The 27,509-nt window shown below is 33.3% G+C and overlaps 1 protein-coding gene across 13 annotated transcripts in view; it reads left to right on the forward strand.

Annotated features, from left to right (window-relative positions):
- The window catches only part of cacna1da (calcium channel, voltage-dependent, L type, alpha 1D subunit, a), a 110,780-nt gene that overhangs the window by 43,421 nt on the left and 39,850 nt on the right, over window positions 1-27,509 (forward strand). For 2 of the 13 annotated variants that reach the window (XM_051122141.1, XM_051122142.1), the window contains exons 9-29: window positions 3,163-3,329; window positions 7,188-7,262; window positions 11,187-11,274; window positions 11,973-11,999; window positions 13,214-13,374; window positions 13,484-13,709; window positions 13,806-14,013; window positions 14,091-14,211; window positions 15,108-15,198; window positions 15,315-15,348; window positions 15,427-15,457; window positions 15,544-15,670; window positions 17,231-17,360; window positions 17,858-17,917; window positions 17,993-18,052; window positions 21,089-21,195; window positions 22,758-22,845; window positions 23,017-23,124; window positions 23,438-23,490; window positions 23,644-23,790; window positions 25,135-25,336. In XM_051122141.1, the coding sequence (XP_050978098.1) occupies window positions 3,163-3,329; window positions 7,188-7,262; window positions 11,187-11,274; window positions 11,973-11,999; window positions 13,214-13,374; window positions 13,484-13,709; window positions 13,806-14,013; window positions 14,091-14,211; window positions 15,108-15,198; window positions 15,315-15,348; window positions 15,427-15,457; window positions 15,544-15,670; window positions 17,231-17,360; window positions 17,858-17,917; window positions 17,993-18,052; window positions 21,089-21,195; window positions 22,758-22,845; window positions 23,017-23,124; window positions 23,438-23,490; window positions 23,644-23,790; window positions 25,135-25,336 (2,311 nt within the window). The remainder of the gene's footprint in view (window positions 1-3,162; window positions 3,330-7,187; window positions 7,263-11,186; window positions 11,275-11,972; window positions 12,000-13,213; window positions 13,375-13,483; window positions 13,710-13,805; window positions 14,014-14,090; window positions 14,212-15,107; window positions 15,199-15,314; window positions 15,349-15,426; window positions 15,458-15,543; window positions 15,671-17,230; window positions 17,361-17,857; window positions 17,918-17,992; window positions 18,053-21,088; window positions 21,196-22,757; window positions 22,846-23,016; window positions 23,125-23,437; window positions 23,491-23,643; window positions 23,791-25,134; window positions 25,337-27,509) is intronic. The other 11 variants (XM_051122143.1, XM_051122146.1, XM_051122144.1 and 8 more) reach the window with 7 other exon arrangements.

Consider the following 27,509-nt stretch of genomic DNA (forward strand, 5'->3'; position numbering starts at 1 on the left):
CTGTGTGCTGTGGAGACTGCTGTGGTTTTCTTTTGTCTGCTGGTTATTTCTCTCAACACCTGATGTGAAAGTTTCCCTGCATGGGGTTCAGCATGAAGTTTGACGATAGACCAGAATATGAATCAATACTACAGTCATTGACTAATACACTAATCTGGTTATTTTTCATAAAACTAGGGTGAATTTGGGTAAACAGGCAGCTTTGTGACATAAGGGTCTGAGTATTAAAATAGCAATAAATAGTCATAAACTGAGTATTAATTTCATTATTAAGTAGCAGATGATTTACTCATTATTTACTCACCCTCAGGCCATCCTAGGTGTATATGACTTTCTTCTTTAAGACAAATTCAGTTGGAGTTATATTCAAAAATGTCCTGGCTCTTCCAAGATTTGTAATGGCAGTGAATGGGTGTTGAGATTTTGAAGTCCAATAAAATGCACCCATCCATCATAAAAAGTACTTCACATAGCTCTGGGGGGTTAATAAAGGCCTATTGCTTTTTATGATGGGTGGATGAACTTTATTGAACTTCAAAATCTCAACACCCATTCACTGCCATTATAAAGCTTGGAGGAGCCAGGACATTGTTTTATAAAACTACATTTGTCTGCAATAAGAAAGTTATATACACCTAGGATGGCTTGAAATAGTCATGTGAAGTAAATCATGGGGTGATTTTTATTTTTGGGTGAACTATCGCTTTAATAATCAATTATGCATGCATTTGTATTACTATTAATAATTTAATACAGCCATAACCTTTTTAATTTATATGTATTTTATTATTTATATTATTATTCTGCATAATTTTAGATAGGGACCCACACAAAATATTTCTTCTTTAATATTTATATTAACATGTATTAATAATAATTAGTACAAAAATACGTAAACACGTAATTGTGCTTTATCTTTTTTTTTTTTTTTTTTTTTAAGTATATTTAAATGTTTATACTTTTAACACCTAATACCTAATAATTTACTGTCCTTTGCTGAAAAAGACCCGATTATGGATTAATACTGCAGTCATGGACAAAAATTGCAACCTAAACTTTTTATTTTTTAGGGGGAATTTAGGTAAACTGGGCAACGTTTGCCATTATTATTAATAATACATTTAATGAGTGAATTAATTAGGTAATTCTGCATCATCTCAGACAGGCACCCTCAACAGAATAATTATCATATATAAACAATATACTGTAACAAATATGCAAATAAACCTTTAGTTTTTTATTAAAATATAGAAATGTTTATGCGTAATTTAGCTAATACCTAATCATTTATTTAAAAACAAATAGCTGACTTTAAGTGACTTTAAACCATTCTATTGGGTTCTAAAGTATTTACAACTGATCAACACATCTGTAGTCTTTGTTTGACAAAATGAATCATGTAGTGAAATTATTTTCTAATTTCATTAATGTAAAAAAAGACAAGCCACTCTTTGAAATAGAAAATTATAGCAAATTTCATTTTAAATTGTCTATGTTATCTGTCCATCTGTTTAGGGTGTCTGCAATCCTTTTTCCATGACTGTACATTTAAATTTTTTTTACAGGTTTCAGGTGTTTTCTGATGTGTTGTGTGCTGTGAAATGATCCTCACATTTACTGGCTTGAATCGTTCTGAACTGATGACATTATTCAATAAAACGCTTCCAAGGACAGAACAAAATTCTATGAGAGAGGAAGTGATTCAGACTCATGAAAGTCAAGGGGGAGAAAGGAAATTGTTTAGACTGAAGGACTAGGGCAAAGCAGATGAATGATGCTAATTCAGCAGCAAAAAAAAAGAACATCTGTCATTGGGATGATTTAGCAATTCGGCACTTGAATGCGAAAGTTTGAGGTCAGAAAGATCTTTTAATGTTCTGAAAGAAATCCCTTGTGCTCAGCATGGCTGCATTTATTTGATCAAAATAAATTGTGAAATATTATTGTTATTTAAAATGTTTTCTATTTTACTGTATTTCAGCATCATTACTCCGGTCTTTAGTATCACACAATCCTTCAGAAATCATTCTAATATGCTGATTTGCTGCTTAAAAAAACATTTTTTATTATTAATATTCAAAACAGTTATGCTGCTTAATATTTTTCTATTTACTGATGAATAGAAAATTCAAAAGAACAGCTTTTATTTTTCAACTTTTGTAACGTATTATACCATAACATAAATTTCTTTACTGTCTCTTTTGATTAATTTAATGCATCGTTTCTGAATAAAAACGTTAAGTTTTACTGACCCCAAACACGCACAGGTTTATCATAGCTTTTTTGGACTGCCGTTTTTTTTTTTTTTTGCATGAACCTTAAACAGAATATAGAAAGTAGTTAAGACAGAAAAAGACTTGAAAGAAAGGAAGGGCAGATGGAGGAGAGGAAGGAGACTTGAGCCAGACAGGTGACTCAATTCAATACCGTTGTTTTGTTTTTTTTTTCACGTCAGAAAGACAACACATGACTCCATATTCATCCTCTTCTCCTTCATTTCCTCCAAAGGGGGGGCACAGATTTTGTGACCCCCTCCGGAAGGGTGAAATTAATCTCTTTTCTGTGTCCGTAAGTCCTACAAGCCATTTCTTAGAGCTGCAGGGTTATTAATATTCCACCACCAGAGACACAGACACAGATGCTGCGCCCGTGGTGCAACATATACAATTTGCAGATCGAGCAATCTTTCGAAATTAGGTTTGGATTCCATTTTTGTGCTTCTGCCATTTTATTAAGGACGCCACACACGTCGCGTGACCTTTAGAGCACGTTTGTGTGATGCTTCTCCAAGTCCTTTGTGGACAAGCATGCACCCTGCTGGCAGGACACTGAAGCGTTTACACATAGGTTTAGCTGTATGTGAATATGGTGAACATGTGGGTAAATGAGTATGAAATCTCATTTCAATCTCAGAATTGCTACTTAGGGTTTGTAATATGAGCAACCCTAACCTTAAACATGATATTTTGAAGTACAGCTCTTTCTGCAGTTTGCGTTACAGACATGAATTAGTGTTTTTGCGAATTGTTTAGAAAAGAAGTGTCGTTTTCTAAGTGAATATATGTGAAGAAGTCCCATTTATTTTCATTAAAAATTAAGGCCATTGTATGTTTGTAAGATTATTCGTGTGCTGAGGGTAAAACTGTGTTTTCCTGAACCCAGAGAGTTCTCTAAAGAGCGAGAGAAGGCGAAGGCTCGTGGAGATTTCCAGAAGTTACGGGAGAAGCAGCAGCTGGAGGAAGATCTGAAAGGTTATCTGGACTGGATCACGCAAGCCGAAGACATCGACCCCGAGAATGAAGAGGAAGATGAGGAAAGCAAACGCAACCGTGAGTACTGCTCTCACTGCTGTGGGATTTGTATGGTCAACTAACAGAGGTTACGCTTACAAACCATCTGATCTCACCTCATGCTAGCATATTTTTACATGACATTAAATGATAAGTGATGTGCAGCTGGCTTGTTTGTCTCAACTGACTTTTAAAGGGATAGTTCACCCCAAAAATCTGTCATTAATTATTCACCCTCAAGTTGTTCCAAACCTGTAAGACCTTTGTTGTTGAAATGTTGAATTAAGTTGTTATTTTTGTTTTCTTTGAGCATGAAAAGTATTCTCATAGCTTCATAACATTTGGTTGAACGATTGATGTGACATGGACTATTTTAATGATGTTCTTACTACCTTTCTTGGTCTTGAATGTAGTAGTTGCATTGCTGTCTATGCAGGGTTAGAAAGCTCTTAGATTTCATCAAAAATAGCTTAATTTGTGTTCCAAAGATGAATGAAAATCTTACAGATTTGGAACAAATCTGAGGGTGAGTAATGACAGAATTTTAATTTTTGGATGAACTATCCCTTTAAATGCATATTAGTAACTTAATTACTGAGTGATCATTCAGTCCATGTTCAGACAAATGCAAAAAGTTTAGAATTTAGAATTTAGAATTGGGAATGATTTTTGAATTCCGAACTAGTTTATAAATTTCAATTAAATTTGAATTGAGTAGCAAACAGAATTAAATTGGTTAATTTGAATGCAAATTTAAGAAATTAGAATTAAAAATTCATACTGATAATAAATAATACTTTCACTTTTCAATTAAATACACTGTTTTTGGAAAGATAAGATGATGTTAATCTAAAATAAATTGTAAAATGAAAAATTAATTTTGTATGTAATTAATGTATATATACACTACTGTTCGAAAGTTTGGGATTGTTAAGATTTTTTAGCTGTTTATTAAAAAAAAAAAAAAAAAAGAAAGAAAAACAGTAATATTTTTTAAAAAATATTAAAATTTTAAATAACTGTTTTCTAATTTGAATATTTATTAAAATGTAATTTATTCCTGTGATGGCAAAGCTGAATTGTCAGCAGCCATTAATCCAGTGTTTGTTGTCATATGATTCTTTAGAAATTATCATAATTTCTTATTATTTATCAGTGTTGAATATGCATAATTTTTCAAACAAGCTGCATTTAAAATAAACTATTTAAATTAACCAAATAGAAATATTTTGTGTTATAAATGTGTACGTTTTGATTAATTTCTGGACATTTGTTGAATTCATGTATTAAATTAAAAAAAAAAAATGAATGAATGAATGACTCAATCAATCAATCAATTGCTCATGCGTACTGACCCCAAACTTTTGAAAGGTAGTGTATTTCCTTTTTTACATTTAATAATTAACTTTAATTTTATGCAACAGTCCGTTTTGTAGAATGCGGTATAAAATTATCTAAAAAGCATTGTTGAGATATGTATAATCTGCTTAAAAATGTTACAAAATTGGAGTATTATGGAATTGATAGACCTAATTAGTCAAAATAATTATTGGTGTTTTGTGTTAAACTAATGAAATTTTCTCAGTGAGCTTTTGCATTGCATTTTTCCGAAGTGTAATAGCTAAAGGTGACATTACAACCAAAGCTTTGCAACTTTTTGTAGCAGCCACAGAGCCGTCTTTAATTGGCCCGTCATGCCCATCAAACTGCGGCGTGACACGGAACAGACGTCAGCAAACTCAAAACAGCTGCCTCTGGTGTATTTTTGAAGAAATAGTTGAGGAGCAGTCAGAACGTGCTGACGCCACGAGTGCTGTCTCTCCCGCCGAACCGCAGATTTGTCAATCAAAGTCGAACATCTCCAGGTCAGAGGGTTCAGGACGCGACTGACAGCAGAGGCTGATTCTGGAAACTGGAGAACAAGAGTTCTTCATGTTTGCAGTTTTGCTTTGATCAAGACAGTCTTCTGAAGTGTAGAACAAAAATCTGTTCTAAGAACGTTTAGGTAATGTGACATGTTGTTCACTAAACGTCAAAGAACATTCTATTTGATCATTTTGTAAACATTGTCAATAACACGTTTCCAGAACGTTCTGAGAATGTTTCCTGTTAGCTGGGTATCTGCTGAGCGAGAAGAGTTTGCTCAGAAGGGCATGAAGTGGAGAAACTGAGCAAAATAAGGACTAATCCTAATCCCTTTTATATAAGCAGCACACATGATTCTGAGCGGTTGGAGCCGCTGCTACAGTACGGCAGATTTCAGCTTCCACTGTCACCGGAGCTCTACGACTGACCTCGGTTCTGCGAGAGGACGGCCGGGTTAGATTAGCAGGCTGCATTCTGAAAGCGTTTTTTGCTTTAATTGATTGATACAGACCCACAAAAGTCGCTCGTCTGGAAGGCTTAGCGCTTATGCAGAACGTATTCTGCAAATGGAAAAGCAAGCTAAATTCTGTTTCGGCTCACACAAATTCACAGGAACTCTTATGAGAGAATTTATTTTCATTCTTAATCAGTATCCTTGTTTTGTTTTGCAGTAAAACCTGTTGTGAATACGATAATTTCCATTAACGTTGAAAACAACAAAACAGCAAAAAAATGCATATTCAGAATAAAAATAGTCAATATGATAAATTCCTTCATATTAACATATTAACAAAAGTGCATTGTTTTAATATTTTAACTGAAAAACAAAACAACAAAACTAAATATTGAATAAAAAGTTACAGATTTTTTTCACTTGTTTTAGTATCATTGAGATAATATTATCTTATTTTATTAATATTTTTAATTTGTTTTAATATTATATTTTCAATTTCAAATTTAATATTTAACCTTTTGAATTTGTATATTCTGTTGTTTTAATTTAAAATTTTAGTAATTTTGTTTTAAATTTTAGTACAATTTTGTGTTAAATCTATCTGTGTATTTCAGTTTATTTTAGTAAATCAATTCAAACTAAATTAAGAAAATGTTGCATTGGCAACTAGCTGAAAAAAAATGTATATATATGTATGTGTATATATATATATATATATTTTTTTTTTTTAGTAAAAGTTTTTTAATGGTTTTAATTTTCATTTCAGTCAAAAAAGTACAAATCATAGTCTGCTTTTCCAAAAAATATCAAACTAGCAATTTCATCTCTCTCTATTGACTTTCAAATTGTTGAGGTTTAGTGATCATAAAAGTCTATACTGTAGTTTTTATTTGATTAATTGTGTAGGCATACTAAATTATTTGTGACACTGGACCACAAAACCAGTCATAAGGAATTTTTGGAAATTGAGATGTATACATTGTCTGACAGCTGAATAAATAAGCTTTCCACTGACGTATGGTTTGTTAGGATAGGACAAAATATTTGGCCGAGATACAACTAATTGAAAAACAGGAATCTGAGGCTGCAAAAAAATCAAAATATTGAGAAAATTGCCTATAAAGTTGTCTAAATGAAGCTCTTAGCTAAGTATATTACTAATCAAAAATTAAGTTTTGATACATCTACGGTAGGAAATGTACAAAATATCAGGTCAGCTTCATATCATACAAACATGCAAACAGATCTCCATCATCTGCACCATTGAATCTTAACATTGGTCCCTCACTATGGTCCTATGTGTTCACTGATTTCATTGCACTGTGATCCTAATAACCTGCTCTCACTTACTGTTTACTAACTACCCATCATCCTTTGCTCCTGTCCAGCTGACCAGCTGCCTCAATGTTGATGTTGTTGTTGTTGTTTATTGTTGTTAATGGTTGTGTCGGTGCTGTTCTTGTTCCCGTGCTTTAACCTGTGTCGATGTGGCTACTCGTTCTCGCCCCCATGACCGTGCCGCGGCTGTGCTGTGCTGTGTGAATCATGCATGGGCTTTGGGTGCATGGGAAATGAAGGGGTTACACTGGCCAGCCTGATGGAGAAGAAGAAGAAAGGGTTTAGCTGGTTCAGCCAGTCCTCTGACACTCATGGTAAATCTCCCTCCCACCCTTCTGTCCCTTTTATATGTGTGATTACTTGATGATATTCATGAATATTACCTGTTAGAAGTCTTGCACCGTGTTTTGGTATCAGTGTTATTATTATTCATTGATTTCATTATTGAATATTAGTTTAATCATATGATATAGGAAAAGTTTTAGTAATTTTAATACAGTTAAGGGGGATTTAAGCAATACCCTTCATTTTCTTTTCTATGTTGCCATACTTCCTGTTGCATTGAAACAGTTGGGGTGTGACATATCAAAGCACTTTTTTATTATTGGTGGTGTTTTCCCAAAATGCATATGATTTTGAATGCATTTATCTGCTAAATGTTATTTTAGACGTGTGTAGATGACTTCAAGCTAACAGAAATATGCATAATGCTAAAAACTGTGATTTTCATTGGGTTTCTATCTGTAATAAAATCACTCTTCATCACTGCCCAGAAGTTTGGGGTTACAAAGCATGTTTATGTTTTTGAAATAAGATTTACTATGGCTGTGTTTTACTGTTGCAAAATACAGTGAAACGGTAAAATTGTGAAATATTATTTCAATTTAAAATAACAGTTTTCTATGGACGTTTGTTTCCGCCACTGAATAGAAAAATAAAAAAAAGATCATTGTAACTTTTTATCTCACAATTCTGACTTTTTTTCTCATAGTAGTGAATTTATATCTGTAATAAAAACTCGCAATTCTTTTTTTCTTAGAATTGTGAGACTTTATTTTGCGCAATTCTGCCTTTTTTTCTCTCGCAACTCTGACTTTTTTACTCGCAATTCCAAGTTTGTTTGCAATTTTGACTTCTCGCGAATGAGAGTTCGTATCTCGAGATTCTTTGCTTTTTTCTTGCAAATGCGAGTTTGTATCTCGCAATTCTGACTTTTTCTCGCAAATGCAAGTTTGTATCTCACAATTCTGACTTTTTTTCTCGCAATTCCAATTTTATATCTCGCAATTCTCTCTTTTTTACTGGCAGTTCCAAGTTTATATTTTGCAATTCTGACTTTTTCTCGCAAATGCGAGTTTATATCTCATAATTCTGATGGTTTTTTTTTTTCTCGCAATTCCAATTTTATATCTCGCAATTCTGTCTTTCTTACTCACAATTCCAAGTTTATCTTGCAATTCTGACTTTTAAACTTGCAATTCCACGTTTATCTCGCAATTGTGGCTTTTTTACTCGCGATTCTAAGTTAATATCTTGCAATTCTTTGCTTTTTTCTTGCAAATGCGAGTTTGTATTGCAATTCTGATCTCAATGCAAGTTTGTATCTCACAATTCTGACTTTTTTTCTCGCAATTCCAATTTTATATCTCGCAATTCTGTCTTTTTTTTACTGGCAGTTCCAAGTTTATATTTTGCAATTCTGACTTTTTCTCACAAATGCAAGTTTGTATCTCGCAATTCTGACTTTTTTTTCTCGCAATTCCAATTTTATTCTATTATAAAAATTTATATTAGAAATTTTATTCTATTATAAAAAGACAATTCTGTCTTTTTTACTGGCAGTTCCAAGTTTATATTTTGCAAGTGTGTATCTTGCAATATTGACTTTTTCTTGCAAATGCAAGTTTGTATCTCGCAATTCTGACGTTTTTTCTTGCAAATGCGAGTTTGTATCCTGCAATTCTGACCTTTTTTTTTTTTTTGCAATTCCAAATTTATATCTCGCAGTTCCAAGTTTATCTTGTAATTTTGACTTTTCTGCTCCCAATTCTAAGTTTTTTTTTTGCAATTCCAATTTTATATCTCGCAATTCCAAGTTTATCTTGTAATTTTGACTTTTCTACTCGCAATTCTAAGTTTATATCTCGCAATTCTCATGTTTTTTTTTCTTGCAAATGCAAGTTTGCATCTCAACATTCTGACTTCTCTCAAATGCGTGTTTGTATCTTGCAATTATGACGGGGGTTTTTTTCGCAATTCCAATTTTATATCTCAGAATTCTGTCTTATTTACTCAAAGTTCCAAGTTTATATTTTGCAGTTCTGTATCTCGCAATTCTGATGTTTTTTTCTTGCGATTCCAATTTTATATTTTGCAATTCTGAGAAAAAAAGTCAGAATTGTGAGTTTATATGTCTCACAATTTTAACTTTATTTCTCAGAATTGCGACTTTATTTTTCAGAATTGAAATCTCGGAATTCTAAGGGTTTTTTTTCTCTCAACTGCGAGTTTATATTTCACAATTCTGTGAAAAAAAAAAAGTCAGAAGTACGATTTTGTATCATGCAATGTTTCAAGGAATATTTCTTATTATTATCAATGTTGAACACTTATATTTTGCTTAATATATTTGTCGAAACAGTGATACAATTTATCAGGATACATTTGATCAAGTTTTTATTTGAAATATAATTTTTTGTAACATTCTAAATGTTTTACTGTCATTTTTATCAATTTAATGCATCGTTGTTAAGTAAAAGTATCAATTTCTTTTTCAAAAAATAAAAATAATAGTGACCCCAGACTTTTGAATGGTGGTATATACAGTATAAGTCTTAGAAGTTGGTTTCACCATAATCATGCTGTTTAGCATGAAATCAAGCAAAACTATGTGAACATTTTACCATGTGAACATTTACTATAGCTATATCTCTTATAAAATTATATTAGTATTAATCATTGTCTTATGCACAAATTGCCCATTTTGGCATGTATGGAAGTATGTTTTTAAGCTAATGATGTTAATGTGTGTGGTGTTTATGTGGACGCTGTAATGTGTGAATGCACTGCTAATTCCTAATCGTGCTACTTGTGCTTTGCAAGTGTGAGTTTTCCTTCTCTCTGCCCATCAGCGCTTATGCTCTTGTCCCCATCAGTTTTTCCTCAACATTAGTGTTATCAAATTCCTCGCTTGCCCGTTTCCTCCTTCCTGTACTAATTTAGTCCTCTCATTCTCATTCTCTCAAAATCAGAGTGAGTCAGAGATCAGATCCGGCAGGAGTGGGAGTGCAGCGTCTCTCCAACTTAAAAATCCCACTTTAAAACAGTGACAGCGAGTTTCTAACATAGAAATGAGGTTAAACCCAGATCACCAGGCTCATGGTCAGCAGTTTATAGAGCAGTCACAAAAAGTCTGATCACACTCGCTTATTACTGTCTTTGGATGTGTCAGAATTTATCCGTATATCCTGAGGGAATGTGAGGGCTAAGGAGAACAGATATTTTTTACTTTTCCCCTCAAGCTGCCTTTGTTTTACCATTACTCAACTCATGAGAAAACTTTTGGCCCTTAATTTGATTTCTGTAAATTTCTTCTCAGAACAATGATGCAAATTGACTAGTTGAGCTATCATATAAAATATAGCTAATGCTTTACATAACAATACTACTAATTAAAATGTGCAACTATGGAAACGAATGACAAATATATATTGAAAACAAAAATATATAATGTGTATATTTTTCATTATTCAAAAATTTATTTTAATTTATAAATATTTATCGCAAATCATTTTTATATGTAATGCATGTATACAGATTTTTAAAAATGCTTTAATATATTTAGAAATTACAAGATTATTAAATGCTGTAAAAGTGTTGTTCTATTCATGTTACCAAAAAGTCATGTGCTGAACTGAAAGTTCAAGATCAATTTGCATCATGTCAGAGATTAAAAATTACATTTGTACTCACTTATATTCATGCATTATTTTTCGCACATGCATACTCACTCTCTTTAGCCTTTATTTTTCAAAATAGTGCACATTATTTTTGTAGTTGGCGCTTTTCTGGTGGTTTCACCAAGGATGTGTCTCCAAATCTTATTGTTTTGTTGAATGTTTTTCAGGAAGACATGCTATCATGTTAGGTTTTTGTCCACTAGATCTTTCTTGGCAGAGTATGTGTGAAGTATGTGTTTTAATGTGTGTATGATGAACCTTGTGTTTGTGACACAATAGCAAGTATGCCGGCAAGTGAGACAGAATCCATGAATACAGAGAATGAGAAAGGAGAAGATGAGAAGGCGACATGTTGCGGCCCGACATGGTGAGAAAACTCACAAATACACATGAATGTATGTTTCATCAGTATTGCGCATTATACCAATTGTACCAGTCTATGTTTTTGAACAGTACGATTTTTAATTTTTTTTTTTTTTTAAAGAAGTCACTTCTGCTCACCAAGCCTGCATTTATTTGATCCGAAGTACAGCAAAACTACTTAAAATAACTTTTTTCTATTTTCATATATTTAAAAATGTAATTTATTCCTGTCTTCTCCAGTTCTCCACTACTCCAGTCTTCAGTGTCACATGATCCTTCAGAAATCATTTTACTATGCTGATTTGCCGTTCAAGAAACATTTGTTATTATTATCTATTTTCAACACAGTAATAATAATAATAATAATAATAATACACGTTTTTGAGAAGCGAATCAGCATATTAGAATGGTTTCTGAAAGATCATGTGACTGGAGTAATGGTGCTAAAAACTGAGCTTTGAAATCACAGGAATAAATTACATGTTAAAATATATTCAAATAGAAAATGGTTATTTTAAATAGTAAAAATATTTCAAAATTGTACTGTTTTTGCTGTACTTTAGATCATGTGAATGCAGGCTTGGTGAGCAGAAGAGACTTCTTAAAAAGCCATTAAAGAGCTTACTGTTCAAAAACTTTTGACTGGTAGTATATGTATATTCTGGCTTGTTTTTTAACTTTACAATTTCTTTTAATTTCCAGTCAAAAAATTTCAAAATCAAAGTTCAGGTCAGTAAAGTTCACACTAATGTTTATTTACAGTTTATTTACAGCTTGTTGCATGTATTATGTGAGTTTTTGCTAGCTAGCTAGCAACATTGAGATGCTGATCTAGCTATCTAACAACACTGAGATGCACAGATAGAATGCTAGACAGATAAAATGTTAGCTACTGTAGCTATGTAAACCTTTATGAAAATTAACCAAGGTTTTACTACAAATAAAACCAAAAAACCAAAAACATGGTTACTACAGTTAAGCTGTGCTAACCATAAATTAACCATGGTTTTGCTGTGCTAACTATAATTTAACTATGGTATTTGTAGTAAAACTGTGGTTATACAAAAGGTAATCAAATGCCAAAAAAAAAAACATGGTTACTACACTATAGTAAAACCATGGTTAATTTTTGTAAAGGAAGTGTTAGCTAGATAAATAGAATGCTCACTGATGCTTCAGAAGGAAACACAATACATTAAGAGCCGAGGGGTGAAAACTTTTGGAATTGGAAAATTAGGGTAAATGTAACTTATTTTCTCTTCTGGGATACATGTAAGTATCTTCTGTAGCTTCTGAAGGGCAGTACAAAATGAAAAAAAAAAAACATGATATTTTGGTAAAATAAGAAAAATGTACACATCTTCATGCTGTTCAAAAGTTTTCACCCCCCGGCTCTTAATGCATTGTGTTTCCTTCTGAGGCATCAGTGAGAGATTGAACCTTCTGTAATAGTTGCATATCGTCCTTCAGTTGTCCTTAGTATGAAAATATGGATTTTAAAATCATACAGTCTTTTTGGGAAAGGGTTCAAATACGCAAAAATGCTGAAAAACCAAAGAATTTGTGTGACCTGAAGGATTTTTCTGAAGAACTGCAGGCAGTTTAACTGTTCAGGACAAACAAGGACAAATTGTTCAGGACAACACTGTATTTAGAATCAAGCGTATATAAACTTCTGAACAGGGTCATTTTTATAAATTCAACTATTATTTTATCTTTTGGACTATATATAAATGTCTTTTATGTGAAATATCTTATTCAGGTCAGTACAAAATAAAATATTGCATGCATTTTGCATGATCCCTCTTATTTTGGTAAAATAGTTAACATTTGTCAGATTCTGCAAGGTGTATGTAAACTTTTGACTTCAACTGTATGTTTCATTCTGTTGTCAGTTTTTCTGTTTTGTCTATGTTGTCTGACTTCACTGCCTCCTCTTTCAGTCGGCGCTGGCGTCGCTGGAACCGCTTGTGTCGGAGAAATTGTCGTTTGGCTGTGAAATCTGTGCCGTTCTATTGGCTGGTGATCATCCTGGTGTTCCTCAACACTTTGACCATCTCTTCAGAACATTACAACCAGCCCTTGTGGCTCACGCAAGTCCAGGGTGAGCGCTGCGTGTGTTTGTGCAGTTGCAATAAATGTAAAAAATCAAGGCTGCTTTACATTCTCACTATATCCTTTGTGCTTTCAACACGATTGGTTTTCTCTTGTAGATGTGGCCAATAAAGTGCTGCTGGCCCTGTTCACGTGTGAGATGTTGGTGAAGATGTACAGTCTGGGCCTCCAGGCTTATTTTGTGTCTCTGTTTAATCGCTTTGACTGCTTTGTGGTGTGCGGAGGCATCACCGAGACGATCCTAGTCGAGTTTGAGATCATGTCACCTCTCGGCATCTCAGTGTTTCGATGCGTGCGACTTCTCAGGATCTTTAAAGTCACACGGTAAGGAATCGGAATAGAGGAATGAAAATTATAAGGAATAGTTCATCAAAAAAGAAATAAGAAATGTATATTTTACATAATCTTTTTTGTCTTTAGTCATTGGGCGTCTCTCAGTAATCTGGTGGCGTCTCTGCTAAACTCCATGAAGTCTATCGCTTCTCTGCTGCTGCTGCTCTTCCTCTTCATCATCATCTTCAGCCTCCTCGGTATGCAGGTGTTCGGCGGCAAGTTTAACTTTGACGAGACACAAACGAAGAGGAGCACCTTTGACAACTTCCCTCAGGCCTTGCTCACTGTGTTTCAGGTCTGTCTGTGTGCATCTGTTAATATGCTGGCTAAGTGTTTACTGATGTTAATATGTTGTTGTTTTTTTTTTTTTAGATTTTGACCGGTGAAGATTGGAATGCCGTCATGTATGATGGAATTATGGCATATGGCGGCCCGTCATCGTCAGGAATGATCGTGTGCATCTACTTCATCATCCTCTTCATCTGTGGTAACTGTATCCTCTTACAGCTGCTGACTTAATGAAGGAAACATAAAACCAACCTAGGGAATTTTTAAAAATTTCCTTTAGGAGGTCATCTACTGGTGTTAACCTAGTTGTGGATAAGTTGTTAACTAGTCCTGTCGGCACCGATAGCTTTGTGGGCAGTGTGCTGATATGTGACGCTTTTGCGCTTTGGGAGTCCCGAGTTCGAATCCCGCCTTGTGGACATTTCCTGACCCAGTCCCTACTCTCTCTCCCACATATTTCCTGTCATATCTCCACTGTCCTATCAAGAAAAATGCAAAAGTACCAAAAAAATTGTAACTAATGCTCAGAAAACAATAGTTTTTTTTGAAGTACTTTTCAATTTATTAATCGCAAAAAAAAAATAAAAATATATATATATATGTGTGTGTGTATATATTTGTTAATGATATATTTAATGTAATGATATATATATATTATATAATTTTATATAAATATATTATATATATAATTTAATACATGGTTTCTGAAGGATCATGTGACTGGAGTAATGATGCTGAAAATTCAGCTTTGAAATCACAGGAATTACATTTTAAAATATATTCAAATAGAAAACTATATTTTCTGTTTTCTATTTTAAATAGTAAAAATATTTCAAAATTGTACTGTTTTTGCTATACTTTGGATTAAATAAATTCAAACTTGGTGAGCAAAAAACATTAAAAACGTTACTGTTCAAAAACTTTTGACTGGTAGTGTATGTATATAGTTTTTTTCTATTGCAGAGCAAATACATAAATGTCAAATACATATTGCATATTGTGGAAAGATGAAAAATTATATATAGATAGCAAATAGATAGTTTGTTGTTTGCTTAAGAGCCTTATAATTGCTGTTGGTTTGCTTAACACATTGACACCTAGACATTCTTCTGAATGTATTCTTGGCTATTGCTGTGGACAACCTTGCCGACGCTGAGTCCCTGAACACAGACAGCGACGATAAGAAGAAAGGGTAAAAGATAAAACCTTGTAGAGGTCATTTAATTAGACATTGAGGGCCTGAATCTAGTTTCTGCTGCTTGTGTGTTGCATTTTTCAGTTTGCTTGTTTTTTATTTGTTTTTCCCAGTGATGAAAATGATGAAAATGAAGATGATGCCAAGGTAACTAGTTTTTGTGTTTGTATTTTGTGTGTTTTTATGATAGTAGTATGATAAAATAACATTGCTTTTTCCCTTCAGGCTGGAGAGGAAGATGAGAAGGACAATGCAGGTAAAGAAATACTGTACATTTGCATGTAGTTACACATTAAAGACTATTTTTATATGCTTGTCCTGATCATCGTGTCCATGTAACAGAGGAGGATGAAGACGAGCCGGACGTTCCTGCGGGGCCCCGCCCACAGATCTCAGAGCTCGTTAAGAAGGAGAAAATCACGCCAATACCAGAGGGCAGCGCGTTCTTCATCTTTAGCAACACAAACCCGTATGTCTCACACTGAAGTCTGTTCAAACATACACTGAACTAGACAGGAACAGAGACATGTAGACACATATCTGAGTCACTCTCCTTGTACATTGTAAAGCTGCAAAACAATTAATCGCGATTAATCGATTTAAAATAAAAGTTATGTTTGCATACTATATGTGTGTGTACTGTGTATATAGAAATACACACACATACAGTATATGTATATATTTTAAAAAATACTTGTATGAATTGTATGTACTTGTATGTAAACACTATAAATAGAAATATTTTACATATAAATCTAACATATTTTTCCTTGATTTATACATGTATGTGTGTGTATTTATATATGCATAATAAATATGCATAGTAAACACGCATATAGTATGCAAGCATAAACTTTTATTTTGATTCGATTAATTGTGACTAATCGTTCTGCAGCTGAAGTTGCATTGCATTATATGCATTTGGTAGATGCTTTTATTGCATTCAACGTATACATATCTATTTATGCTTTCCCTGACAATTGAACCCATTACTTTGGTGTTGCTAGCACCATCCTCTACTACAGTCCGTGCATAATTATAATATATAATATATAGAATTCTATATAATTATTAATATATAATGATGAAGTTGATAGTCTGATCATATTTGTTTCCAAGCACAATTTAACAATTCCAAACCACATCAATCTTAATAACTACTATCATTTATTTGATTTAATCTTTCATAAGTGATATATAATTGTCCATGAAGGCTGGAAGTGAAAAACGCTTTATATTCAAGTGTTAAATTATTAAGCAGGTTTTCTTTTACAGATAAAATGAGCCAAAAAATAAAAAAAATTAATAAAAAATTATTAAATGCCCATGAGAAGGATCAGAATATGAACTTGCGTAATAATTATGCATGCACTGTATTTGAGTCAGTGCTATTTTAGTATTATTTATACAGCATTTATTAATATTTTTAATTGGCTTTTATAGTTCTATTATATATTTTTTAATTTCATTTTAGTTTTTGTACTTTTGTTATGGAGTTTCATCAGTCTTATTAGTTCCCCCCCCAATATTCATATCTAGCTTTGCTTATATTTCAGTTTTAGTAATTTTAGTACTTAAACTTATTTAAGTACTTGTTTGTTTGTTTTTTAATTTCCATTTAGGTTTTTAAAGTTTAAGGGTGTTAATCTAATATTTGTTTTATTTTATTTAATCTTTTTCAATAGCTGAAAACAATAACACCATTTGAGAAACAATTTAGAATTTTTACTATTACAAAAAACAGTAATATGCATTATTTCATTAAAATTAGTAGACGTTTGTGGTGAAGGAATTAATAAGAAGTTTGGACAGAATCTGTCACAAAAATGTTGTAAATTTGTTCTTCAAATGTTCGTTTTAGTTTCTAAAAAAGTGTCTAAAATTTACTAAACAACTGATTTTATGATTTTAATTACTCATGAAACTTTTACGTTTTACGTAAATTGTACGTGTGAATTTTCTAGATCCTAAAACACACATATAACGTTCAAGATGTGTTTCAGTGCATCTTTTCTCTCTCTCTCTGTAGAATTCGAGTCGCGTGCCACAAACTGATAAACCACCACATCTTCACCAACCTCATCCTCGTCTTCATCATGCTAAGCTCCGCCTCCTTGGCAGCTGAGGACCCAATCAGAAACTTCTCTGCCCGGAATATTGTGAGTAAAACTTGCACACACAAACAATTTGGTTCTGCAAATGTAAAGATTACTTTAATAATGTCCAAAAAATGTTTATACTTAATTAATTCAACTAAAACAACATGGTAAGTGATATTTAATTGTTATTAAGTAAACTTTTGAATATTGTAAAATACTACTATTGTTTTTTTGGTTAAGATCTACTTAGTTTTTGATTAAATAAGCATTTTCCGAAGCATTATAAGAGATATTAGTGAAGTTGTATATGACTAGCTTTGTGCGTCTGTTATTCCTTCACCTTTTTATGTTTGCTAACCCTTTTCTTTCAAACTAAGGAAGCTACCTTCACTGAAACCGTAATGTTTTTGTGGTGTTACCGTAACACCATACCATACCATAATGAACTAAACTGAATAAGATTTACCTACAATTCTAAACCTAGTTCTATTCTGATACTAAATGCTGATTGCTGAATGTCCTTAATCTTTGTTAAACATGTACGTTGCTCTTTGCAGATACTTGGTTACTTTGACTATGCTTTCACGGCTATCTTTACTGTAGAGATCGTGTTAAAGGTAAATGTCCTGCCCTGTGCTGGTGTTGTGTGTGGTGTATGTGCAGTAACGCTGTAACCGTCTGGTTTATTCCAGGTCCTAGGCTATGCAGATTATGTCTTCACTAGTATGTTTACATTTGAGATCGTGTTGAAGGTAACCTCTCGGCACACAGGCCTGGCTGCATTCTCTCCATGTGTGTCACCTGCTACTTCAGTACTACCTGGCTTGATCAATCTCTTTTCTTTCTCTTTTTTTAAACCATGGCACCTCTTTTACTAAAAGACTAAAAGAAAAGAATGTCTCAGAACATGAAAGCACATCTTCATCAAACAAATGCACAAGAGTTGTCAGGTTTTCACCTTTCTTTTGGGGGAGAACGACAGGGATTGAATTGGTCAAAGTGGGGTTGAGGAAGGAAACCGATCTGGGGAAATCACACAGGATGTGTCTGTGAAACTAAAATGCTTTTTGGTGAGGAAAGAAACTCATTTCAAAAAGACGAAACTATGCAACTCTTTGTGAAATGAAAATGACACTGCCTCTCTCATGCCTTCATAACCGATTGGCCCGTATCCAGTCCATAAAAGAGGGGGCAAATACAACCATGCTTGGACAGAACATGGTTCAAACCCCTTGACTGAGTGCATATCAATGCAATGTGACCTCCAGCGCCGAACGAGGCAGCACACTTATTTAATGAAGCTGCAGTAATTCTCTCTGGCTGTGTTCAGATAATCATACTACAGTGCTACTTGTAGTATTCCTGCAGTTAATACTATGTACACTATGCACAGTGTGCAAATGATCTCTATCTTATTTACAGTCAAACCAACTGTTTTTCAGACACCTTCAACATTTTCACATTATCACAGTTTTTTCGCTATAGTTTAGAATAAAATATGACAAGAAGAAAGGTATGTAATGGATTACAATCAACCAAAAATTCAGACAACTGTTAGTATGACTGTTTACACAACGATCAACACTTTGTTGACCATTTACCAAGCAATACTTAATTTTGTTCAGTCTGTGGTATAAAAAAAAAAAAAATAGCAATTAAAAAAACACTTGAGCAAAACATGGTCAGATTGAGGTGTCTGAAAAAATTTTTTGGTCCCAAATTTTTATCAGTTTTACTGGTAGTCCACTGTATGAAGAATTTTTGGAAGTAATATGTCACAGTTTAATTTATTTTGCTATCCTCACTTACATAAATGAACTATAGTGCCCTGCACCCACTAGTAAAAAAATAACACAAATGAAATCTGGTATCTGAATAAATTTTTTTTTTTTTTTTAGCTTTAATTCATTTTCCGGTTTTAGTAACTTAAATATTTTGGTTACTTTCTAATGCAGCAATTCAGATTTTTCATTTAATGTGTTTAATGTATATTTTATTTTATTTAAACTTTATTTCAGTAATTGAAAAAAATATTAAATTTTTTATTTAACATTAAAAACACACATTTTACAGTAACAGTTTGAGGAAATCTGAGAAATTGTATGATTTAAAGAAATTGTGTATAAATAAAAAAAATAGAAAAATATATATTTTTGTCATTTAAAAATATTTACTTAACTACCAATACAGAATTTGACTTTTTTTTTTTTTTTTTTCTCATTTTAATTAAATCTTTATATTATGTTTCCAGTAATTAAAAAAGTCACAAAAGGCAGCTACTTATTAATTTCCTTACTTAAAAAAGCTGTTTTGTTACACATTGATGCTTTGGATCCTAAACACACACACATAGTGTTCAAGACCTCAGAAATTATAGAAATTAATACTTTTGTTTAGCAAGGGTGTTTTAAATTGGTCAGTATAATGTTACAAAAGATTTCAGATAAATGCTGTTTTTCTGAACATTCAATTTATCAAAAAAAAAAATGAAAAAATTATACTCAGCTGTTTTCAACATGATAATAATAATAAATGTCTTTTGAGCAGCAAATCAGAATATTAGAATGATTTCTGAAGGATCATGTATTAGAATGATTTCTGAAGGATCATGTGACACTGAAGACTGGAGTAATGATGCTAAAAATTCAGCTTTGAAATCACAAGAATAAATTACATTCTTAAATATATTCAAGTAGAAAAGAGTTATTTTAAATAGTAGAAATATTTCTAAATTTTACAGTTTTTGCTGTACCTTGGATCAAATAAATGCAGGCTTGGTGAACGGAAGAGACTTTGTTAAAAACATTAAAAATCTTACTGTTCAAAAACTTTTGATTGGTAGTGTAGGACCTCATTAAATGGCTATTAGCTATTATCAACTGGAAATATGTCAACATATAGTAGAAAACAAAAAAACTGCACTTATTAAATGATTTTAATTGGGTCTTTAAAGAATATAATAATATTCTGAACAAATCCTCTTGTTTTGTGGAGAGATTATTATAAGTGCTGATCTTGGACTAGCAACTGCTACCTAAAAACATTTTATTTTATACAACCTACAGTCTTACTTAAAATTTTAAAAACGTTAGCATAACCCAGTGCTTGCCTTCGTGGTGTGTGGTTGCATCTGTACTCATATACATTCAGCAAACGACTCCTTTGCATTCATGATTTTGGAGCGACTTGCTTTGGTTTTGGCTGGTTTTTTCTCTGCCTGCTGAATATGAAGTTGCAGTAGGAGCTTCTTCCCCCTCTTTTCTTTAATGAATCTCGCAGAGGGAACAGGGCGAAATGTTCTCGAGGATAAAAAAAAAAAAAAAACGGCTCACATGAATGTGACAGTAAGGGAAGTTCTCATTTCAGATCGCCTAATAGACAGGTTCTCTTTCCTCTTTTCTTGCTCTTTCGTCCTCTCCTCCTGTATTCTTTCTGTCGATCCTTATTTCTTCTGTCATAGTTTAGGCCCCTTGAAAGCTCGGCAACAAACAGCATGTTTTATTGCCGGGCCCCCTAGTGGCGGATTGTGAAACAGAGCTTACTACTACATTCATGTGGAATCAGGCCGTGAGGGTTTGGCGGAGTTAGTGCTAGGATCTCGCCTTTAATCCAACTCCGAGCACGCCACCCTTAAAAAAGAGTGATGATAAGGAGTGTATATGTATGTTTCTGTCTATACGAGTGTGTGTGAGAGTGTGTTCTCTGCCTGAGAGTGTGATTTGCTGTATTTTCTGTGTGTCTTTTTTTATGGTGGAGCAAGTTTTGACCATCTATGCTTGTTTTGTCAGATGACCACGTATGGCGCATTTCTGCACAAGGGGGCTTTCTGCAGGAACTACTTTAATCTTCTAGATCTGCTGGTGGTCGGCGTGTCACTGGTGTCCTTCGGAATTCAGTAAGAGTATTTTAAGACTGTGCGGTGCGATTTTAAAATCTCCATCTCTGCATCTACTGTTAGTTTGGGTCACTTATCTTTCTGTCTTTCCAAATTTGTAATATTTGAACCCTTTCCAACAAAGACTATTATTTTGAGATCCATCTTTTCACACTGAGAACAACTGAGGGACTCATATGCAACTATTACAGAAAGTTCAAACACCCACTGATGATCCAGAAGGAAACCCAATGCATTAAGAGCCGGGGGTGAAAACTTTTGGAATTTGAAGATCAGAGTAAATTTAACTTATTTTGTCTTCTGGGAAACATGTAAATATCTTCTGTAGCTTCTGAAGGGAAGTACTAAATGAAAAAATGTAATATTTAGGCAAAAATAAGAAAAATGCACACATCTTCATTCTGTTCAAAAGTTTTCACCCCCCGGTTCTTAATGCATCGTTTTTCCTTCTGGAACATCAGTGAGTGATTGACCTTCTGTAATAGTTGCATATGAGTCCCTCAGTGTGAAAAGATGGATTTTAAAATCATACAGTCATTGCTCAAAAGGTTTTAAATACACAAAATGCTGAAATCCAAAGAATTTGTGGGACCTGAAGGATTTTGCTGAACAGCAGGCAGTTTAACTGTTCAGGACAAACAAGGGACTCATGAATAACTATAACTAAACAAAAAAACACAGCTGTGGATCATTCAGGTAACAACACAGTGTTAAGAATCAAGTGTATGTGAACTTTTGAATGGGATCATTTTTATAAATTCAACTATTATTTTCTCCTGTGGACTAAATGTCTTTTATGTAAAATATCTTATTCAGGACAGAATTAAATAAAAAAATAACATGCATTTTGAATGATCCCTCTTATTTTGGTAAAATAATTAACATTTTGGACATTCTGCAAGGTGTATGTAAACTTATGACCTCAACTGTATAATAGATAATCCTTGATTAAAAGAGCAGCATGAGTTTGCTTAGACATGGCTTAGGAGTTCTTAATTATGTGTTAAGTATCAACTTTGCTTCAGATGTTTCTTCTTAACTTTTTTTGAAAGAAATAAAATGAGAAATAATTGTTGATGTATAGTAAGAACTGTGAAATTATGGGGATAGTTCACCCAAATTCTGTCATTAATTACTCACCTTCATGCTGTTCCAAACCTGTAAGACCTTGGTTTATCTTTAGAACACAAATTAAAATATTTTTGATGAAATCCAAACGCTTTCTGACCCTGCATAGACAGCAACACAACTACTACGTTTAAGAAAGGTAGTAAGGACATTGCTAAAATAGTCCATGTGACATCAGTGGTTCAACCATAATTTTATAAAGCTATGAGAATACTTTTTGTGTGCAAAGAAAACAAAAATAATGATTTTATTCAAGTTTCTTCTCTTCCGTGTCAGTATCCGCAATGAAACTTATCATAGCATCATGAATGACAACAGAAGTCTTGCTGGTTTAGAAACCTGTCGAAGAAACCAGCATCATAAGGACTTAGATTTGTTCTTCTGTTTCTATTTTTTTTTTTTTTGGGTAACGTAAACACTTGTGTCTCCTGCAGATCGTCGGCCATCTCAGTAGTGAAGATTCTGAGGGTTCTAAGGGTGCTGCGTCCACTCAGGGCCATAAACAGAGCTAAAGGACTGAAGGTTCTGCCCAGTGCTTTACTTTGATTTTTGTTGATCTTTGATGAGTTGTCTTCAGTAAATCTAAATGTTAATATGATTATTTTTATGGGGTGAAAACAAGGCTTACGTGCCCTGCCAGCTGTTTAAGCAGCTCATTTTACATGTGTCTGACAACTTTTGTTTTTTCTGCAGCATGTGGTCCAGTGTGTGTTTGTGGCCATCAGGACTATCGGAAACATCATGATTGTCACCACACTGCTGCAGTTCATGTTTGCCTGCATTGGTGTACAGCTCTTCAAGGTCAAATATTTATATATGGTGTTTTTTGTTTATGTATTTGATAAAAATACAGTGAAAAAATATTCTAATTCCAAATAACTCTCTAAAGTTTTAATGTATTTTAAAATGTAATTTATTCCTGTGATGCAAAGCTGAATTTTCAACATCATTACAGCATCATCCAGTCTTCAGTGTCACATGATCCTTAAGAAATTCTAATTCTAATATGCTGATTTGCCACTCAAGAAACATTTCTGATTATTATTAATGTTGAAAACAGTTTTGCTGCTTAATATTTTGTGGAAACATTGACACGTTCCTTATTTTTCCTCAGGGGAAGTTTTACCGTTGTAATGATGAAACCAAGACCAGCCCAGAAGAGTGCAAGTGAGTCTAACTTTTTAATCATTGCTGACTTATGCACTCATAAAATGACTTTCTAATAAGTCTACTTGCTTTCATAAAGTGTACAATTATTGTCGTAACTTTTACAAAAGGTAACAGCTATTAGAGGTGAAAATAATGTTTTCTCTGTCTCAGGGGAACATATATCATGTATAAGGAGGGAGATGTGAACCAGCCAATCATCCAGAAGCGCCATTGGCACAACAGCGATTTCAACTTTGATAACGTGCTCATGGCCATGATGGCTCTATTCACAGTGTCCACGTTTGAAGGCTGGCCAGCGTAAGCATTCAACAGTACAACTGAATATAAAGATATCTCAGATATAGACTACCACCTTTATTTATTCACTTTTTTCTCATTTTGTTATTTTATTTTATTTTGTGCACTTTAAAATACATAAGGTACATTTATTTTAATTTATTTTACAATTTAATTTTATTTTTTATGCACCTTATAAATCAGAAATATAATAACACCTTTTATTTTATATATGATATGATACTTTATTTTATATTCTATTTTATTTTATATTTTATTTAATTTATACATCTTATTATACATCGGATATAGAGTATAACCTTTATTGTAGTTTGTTTTGCAATTTTTTTAATTATTTTGATTTCTTTTAGGTGATTTTAAAATTGTATTTAACTGTTTTGATTCACCTTAATATTCATCAGATACAGAATAAGCCTTTTTAGTTTATTTTTTATGCACCTTAAAAATCAGACATAGAATGACACCTTTTTTGTGATATTTTTATAATGTAGATCAAATATAGAATATCACTATTTTTATTATTTTATTTTATATTTAATTTTATTTTATTTATGCACGTTACTATAGATCGGATATAGAACAGCACCTTTATTTTAATTTATTTTATGAAAAAAAAGCACTATTTTATTTTATTTTATTTTTTATTTGAATTTATTTTATTCACCTGTTCATAGATCAGATGTAGAACAACACATTTCAAGTTATTTTTTATGCATCTCAGTATATCAGACTAATTTTATTTGTGTGTGTGTTATTTCATTGTTGTATTATGCACCTTACGATACATCAGATATTTTATTTTTATAGACAATGATATAGATAAATACTAAGTACATATATGTATTAATTTTATTGCTCTGTATACATCCATTTTAAAAGGAGCCAAAATTTCAGTTCATCAATATAAGTAGTAATCAGAAACCTATTATTTTGAAACCTATTATTTTGTGTATCGTTAAATCAGCATTACTCTGTAATACTGGTGATTGTGAAAATAGCTCAGTGTAATTGGATATTGTGAAATGGCTAATATTGGTTCTTGTATTACACATTCTTACTCAGACAGTCGAATTTCCTCGTTCAAAACCACGGGGGAAATGAACGAGTGTGTTATTGTGGTTGTTGTGTTTGTATTGGCGCTGTTGGTAAGTGCCACTGTGAACTCGATGCCAACAGTACCACGCTGTCCCTGTAATTACAACACCACACTGCTTCAAATGTTCTGTTAGTTTAACACACACACACTAACACACACTGTGACAGAATGACAGAATGGTAATGAAGTACAATTTTTCTTCAGCTCTACTTTCTTTTAGTTTACTTTTGCGTTTTGTCTTTCCCAAGGTTGTTGTACAAGGCCATAGACTCCAACCGGGAGAACATGGGTCCGATCTACAACTACCGTGTGGAGATTTCCATCTTCTTCATCATCTACATCATCATCATCGCCTTCTTCATGATGAACATCTTCGTGGGTTTCGTCATCGTGACCTTTCAGGAACAGGGAGAGAAAGAGTACAAGAACTGTGAGCTGGACAAGAACCAGGTAAGAGTGTGTGGAACATGGGGTTTGGCACAAAACCTAGTGAGCTGTTCATCTAGACCTTATTTTTAGACATCATAGGCTCAGTTTGCAACAAACTTATGCTGGCTTATTAGGATCCGTCATTTTTAAAGGGATAGTTCACCCAACAATGAAAACTCTGTTATTAGTTGTTCCAAACCTGTAAGACCTTCATTCATCTTCAGAACACAAATTAAGATATATTTGATGAAATGCAAAAGCTTTCTGACCCTGCATAGACAGCAACACAACTGACACATTGAAGGCCCAGAAAGGTAGTAAGGACATCGTTAAAATAGTCCATGTGACATCAGTGGTTCAATTGTAATTATATGAATCTACGAGAATACTTTTTTATGCACAGAAAATAAAAAAGCAACTTTATTTTACGATTTCTTCTCTTACATCTCAGTCTTCAACACGTGTTCATGAGAGTACAAAAAGTGTTCTCGTAGCTTCATAATATTAAAGGAGTAGTTCACTTACAAAACAAAAATGTACAGATAATGTACTCACCCCCTTGTCATCCAAGATGTTCGTGTCTTTCTTCAGTTGTAAAAAAATTATGTTTTTTGAGGAAAACATTTCAGCATTTCTCTCCATGTAATGGACTTCTATAATGTCCCCAAATTTGAACTTCCAAAATGTAGTTTAAATGCAGCTTCAAAGGGCTCTAAACGATCCCAGACGAAGAAGAAGGGTCTTGTCTAGCAAAACGATTGGTTATTTTGGAAAAAAATTATAATTTATATACTTTTTAACCTCAAACGCTCGTCTTGTTTAGCTCTGTGTGAACTCTGCTTTTTTCCAGACAGTTAGGGTATGTCTAAAAACTCCCATCTCATTTTCTCCTCCAACTTCATAATCATCCTACATCGCTACAGAAGTACCAACCCAGAGTTTACAAAGTTAACAAGCAAAGAAGATCAAACACCCTTTACAAAAAAAAGGAAAAACAGCGATGTAGGATGATTTTGATTTTGAAGTTGGAGGACAAAATAAGACAGGAGTTTTTAGACGTACCCTAACTGTCTTGACTGGAAAAAACAGTTCACACAGAGCTAGACAAGACGAGCGTTTGAGGTTTAAAAGTATATAAATTGTTTTTTTTTTTTTCAAAATAACCAATCGTTTTGCTAGATAAGACCCTTCTTCGGCTGGGATCGTTTAGAGCCCTTTTTTTCCCGTCAAGACAGTTAGGGTATGTCTAAAAACTCCCGTCTTATTTTGTCCTCCAACTTCAAAATCAAAATCATCCTACATCGCTGTTTTACCTTTTTTTGTAAAGGGTGTTTGATCTTCTTTGCTTGTTAACTTTGTAAACTCTGGGTTGGTACTTCTGTAGCGATGTAGGATGATTATGAAGTTAGAGGAGAAAATGAGACGGGAGTTTTTAGACATACCCTAACTGTCTTGACTGGAAAAAAGCAGAGTTCACACAGAGCTAGACAAGATGAGCGTTTGAGGTTAAAAAGTATCTAAATTGTAATTTTTTTTATAGTTTCGCTAGATAAGACCTTTCTTCATCAGCTGGGATCGTTTATAGCTCTTTGAATCTGTGTTTAAACTGGATTTTGGATGTTCAAATTTGAGGGCACCATAGAAGTCCACTACATGGACTCAAAAAGCAATTTCTTTACGACTGAAGAAAGAAAGACATGAACATCTTGGATGATAGGGGATGAATACATTATCTGTAAATTTTTAACTAACTAATCCTTTAAAGTGCCCCTATTATGCCATTTTAAAGGTTGCTAATATTGTTTTAATAGACTCCCAAAACAGGTTTACATGTATGCAAGGTCAAAAAACACTTCAGTTTTCTCCAAAAATAGATTTAATTTTACCCCATTTCTAAATGATTCCTAAACGACTCGTGCGAAGCAGTTCAATGAATCAGTCTCTGTAAACCCCTCCTTTCCGTGAGCCCTCACTGCTGTGATTGGTCAGATGGCGCAGTCCTTTATGATTGGTCTACCGCGTACAGTGTGTCGGAGAACGAAACGCCCATTGTCATAACTGACTGACAGCCCTGGATACTTGTCAATACATAGAAAAGATGGCATCGATTTTACCATACCAATTCCAGCCAGAGTCTGATGATGAAACGGCTGAAGTGGCTGATCGACATGTTAGCACGGTCTACCGTGGAAAG

The sequence above is a fragment of the Labeo rohita genome, chromosome 11, assembly GCF_022985175.1.
Source record: "Labeo rohita strain BAU-BD-2019 chromosome 11, IGBB_LRoh.1.0, whole genome shotgun sequence".
Taxonomy (NCBI): Eukaryota; Metazoa; Chordata; class Actinopteri; order Cypriniformes; family Cyprinidae; genus Labeo; species Labeo rohita.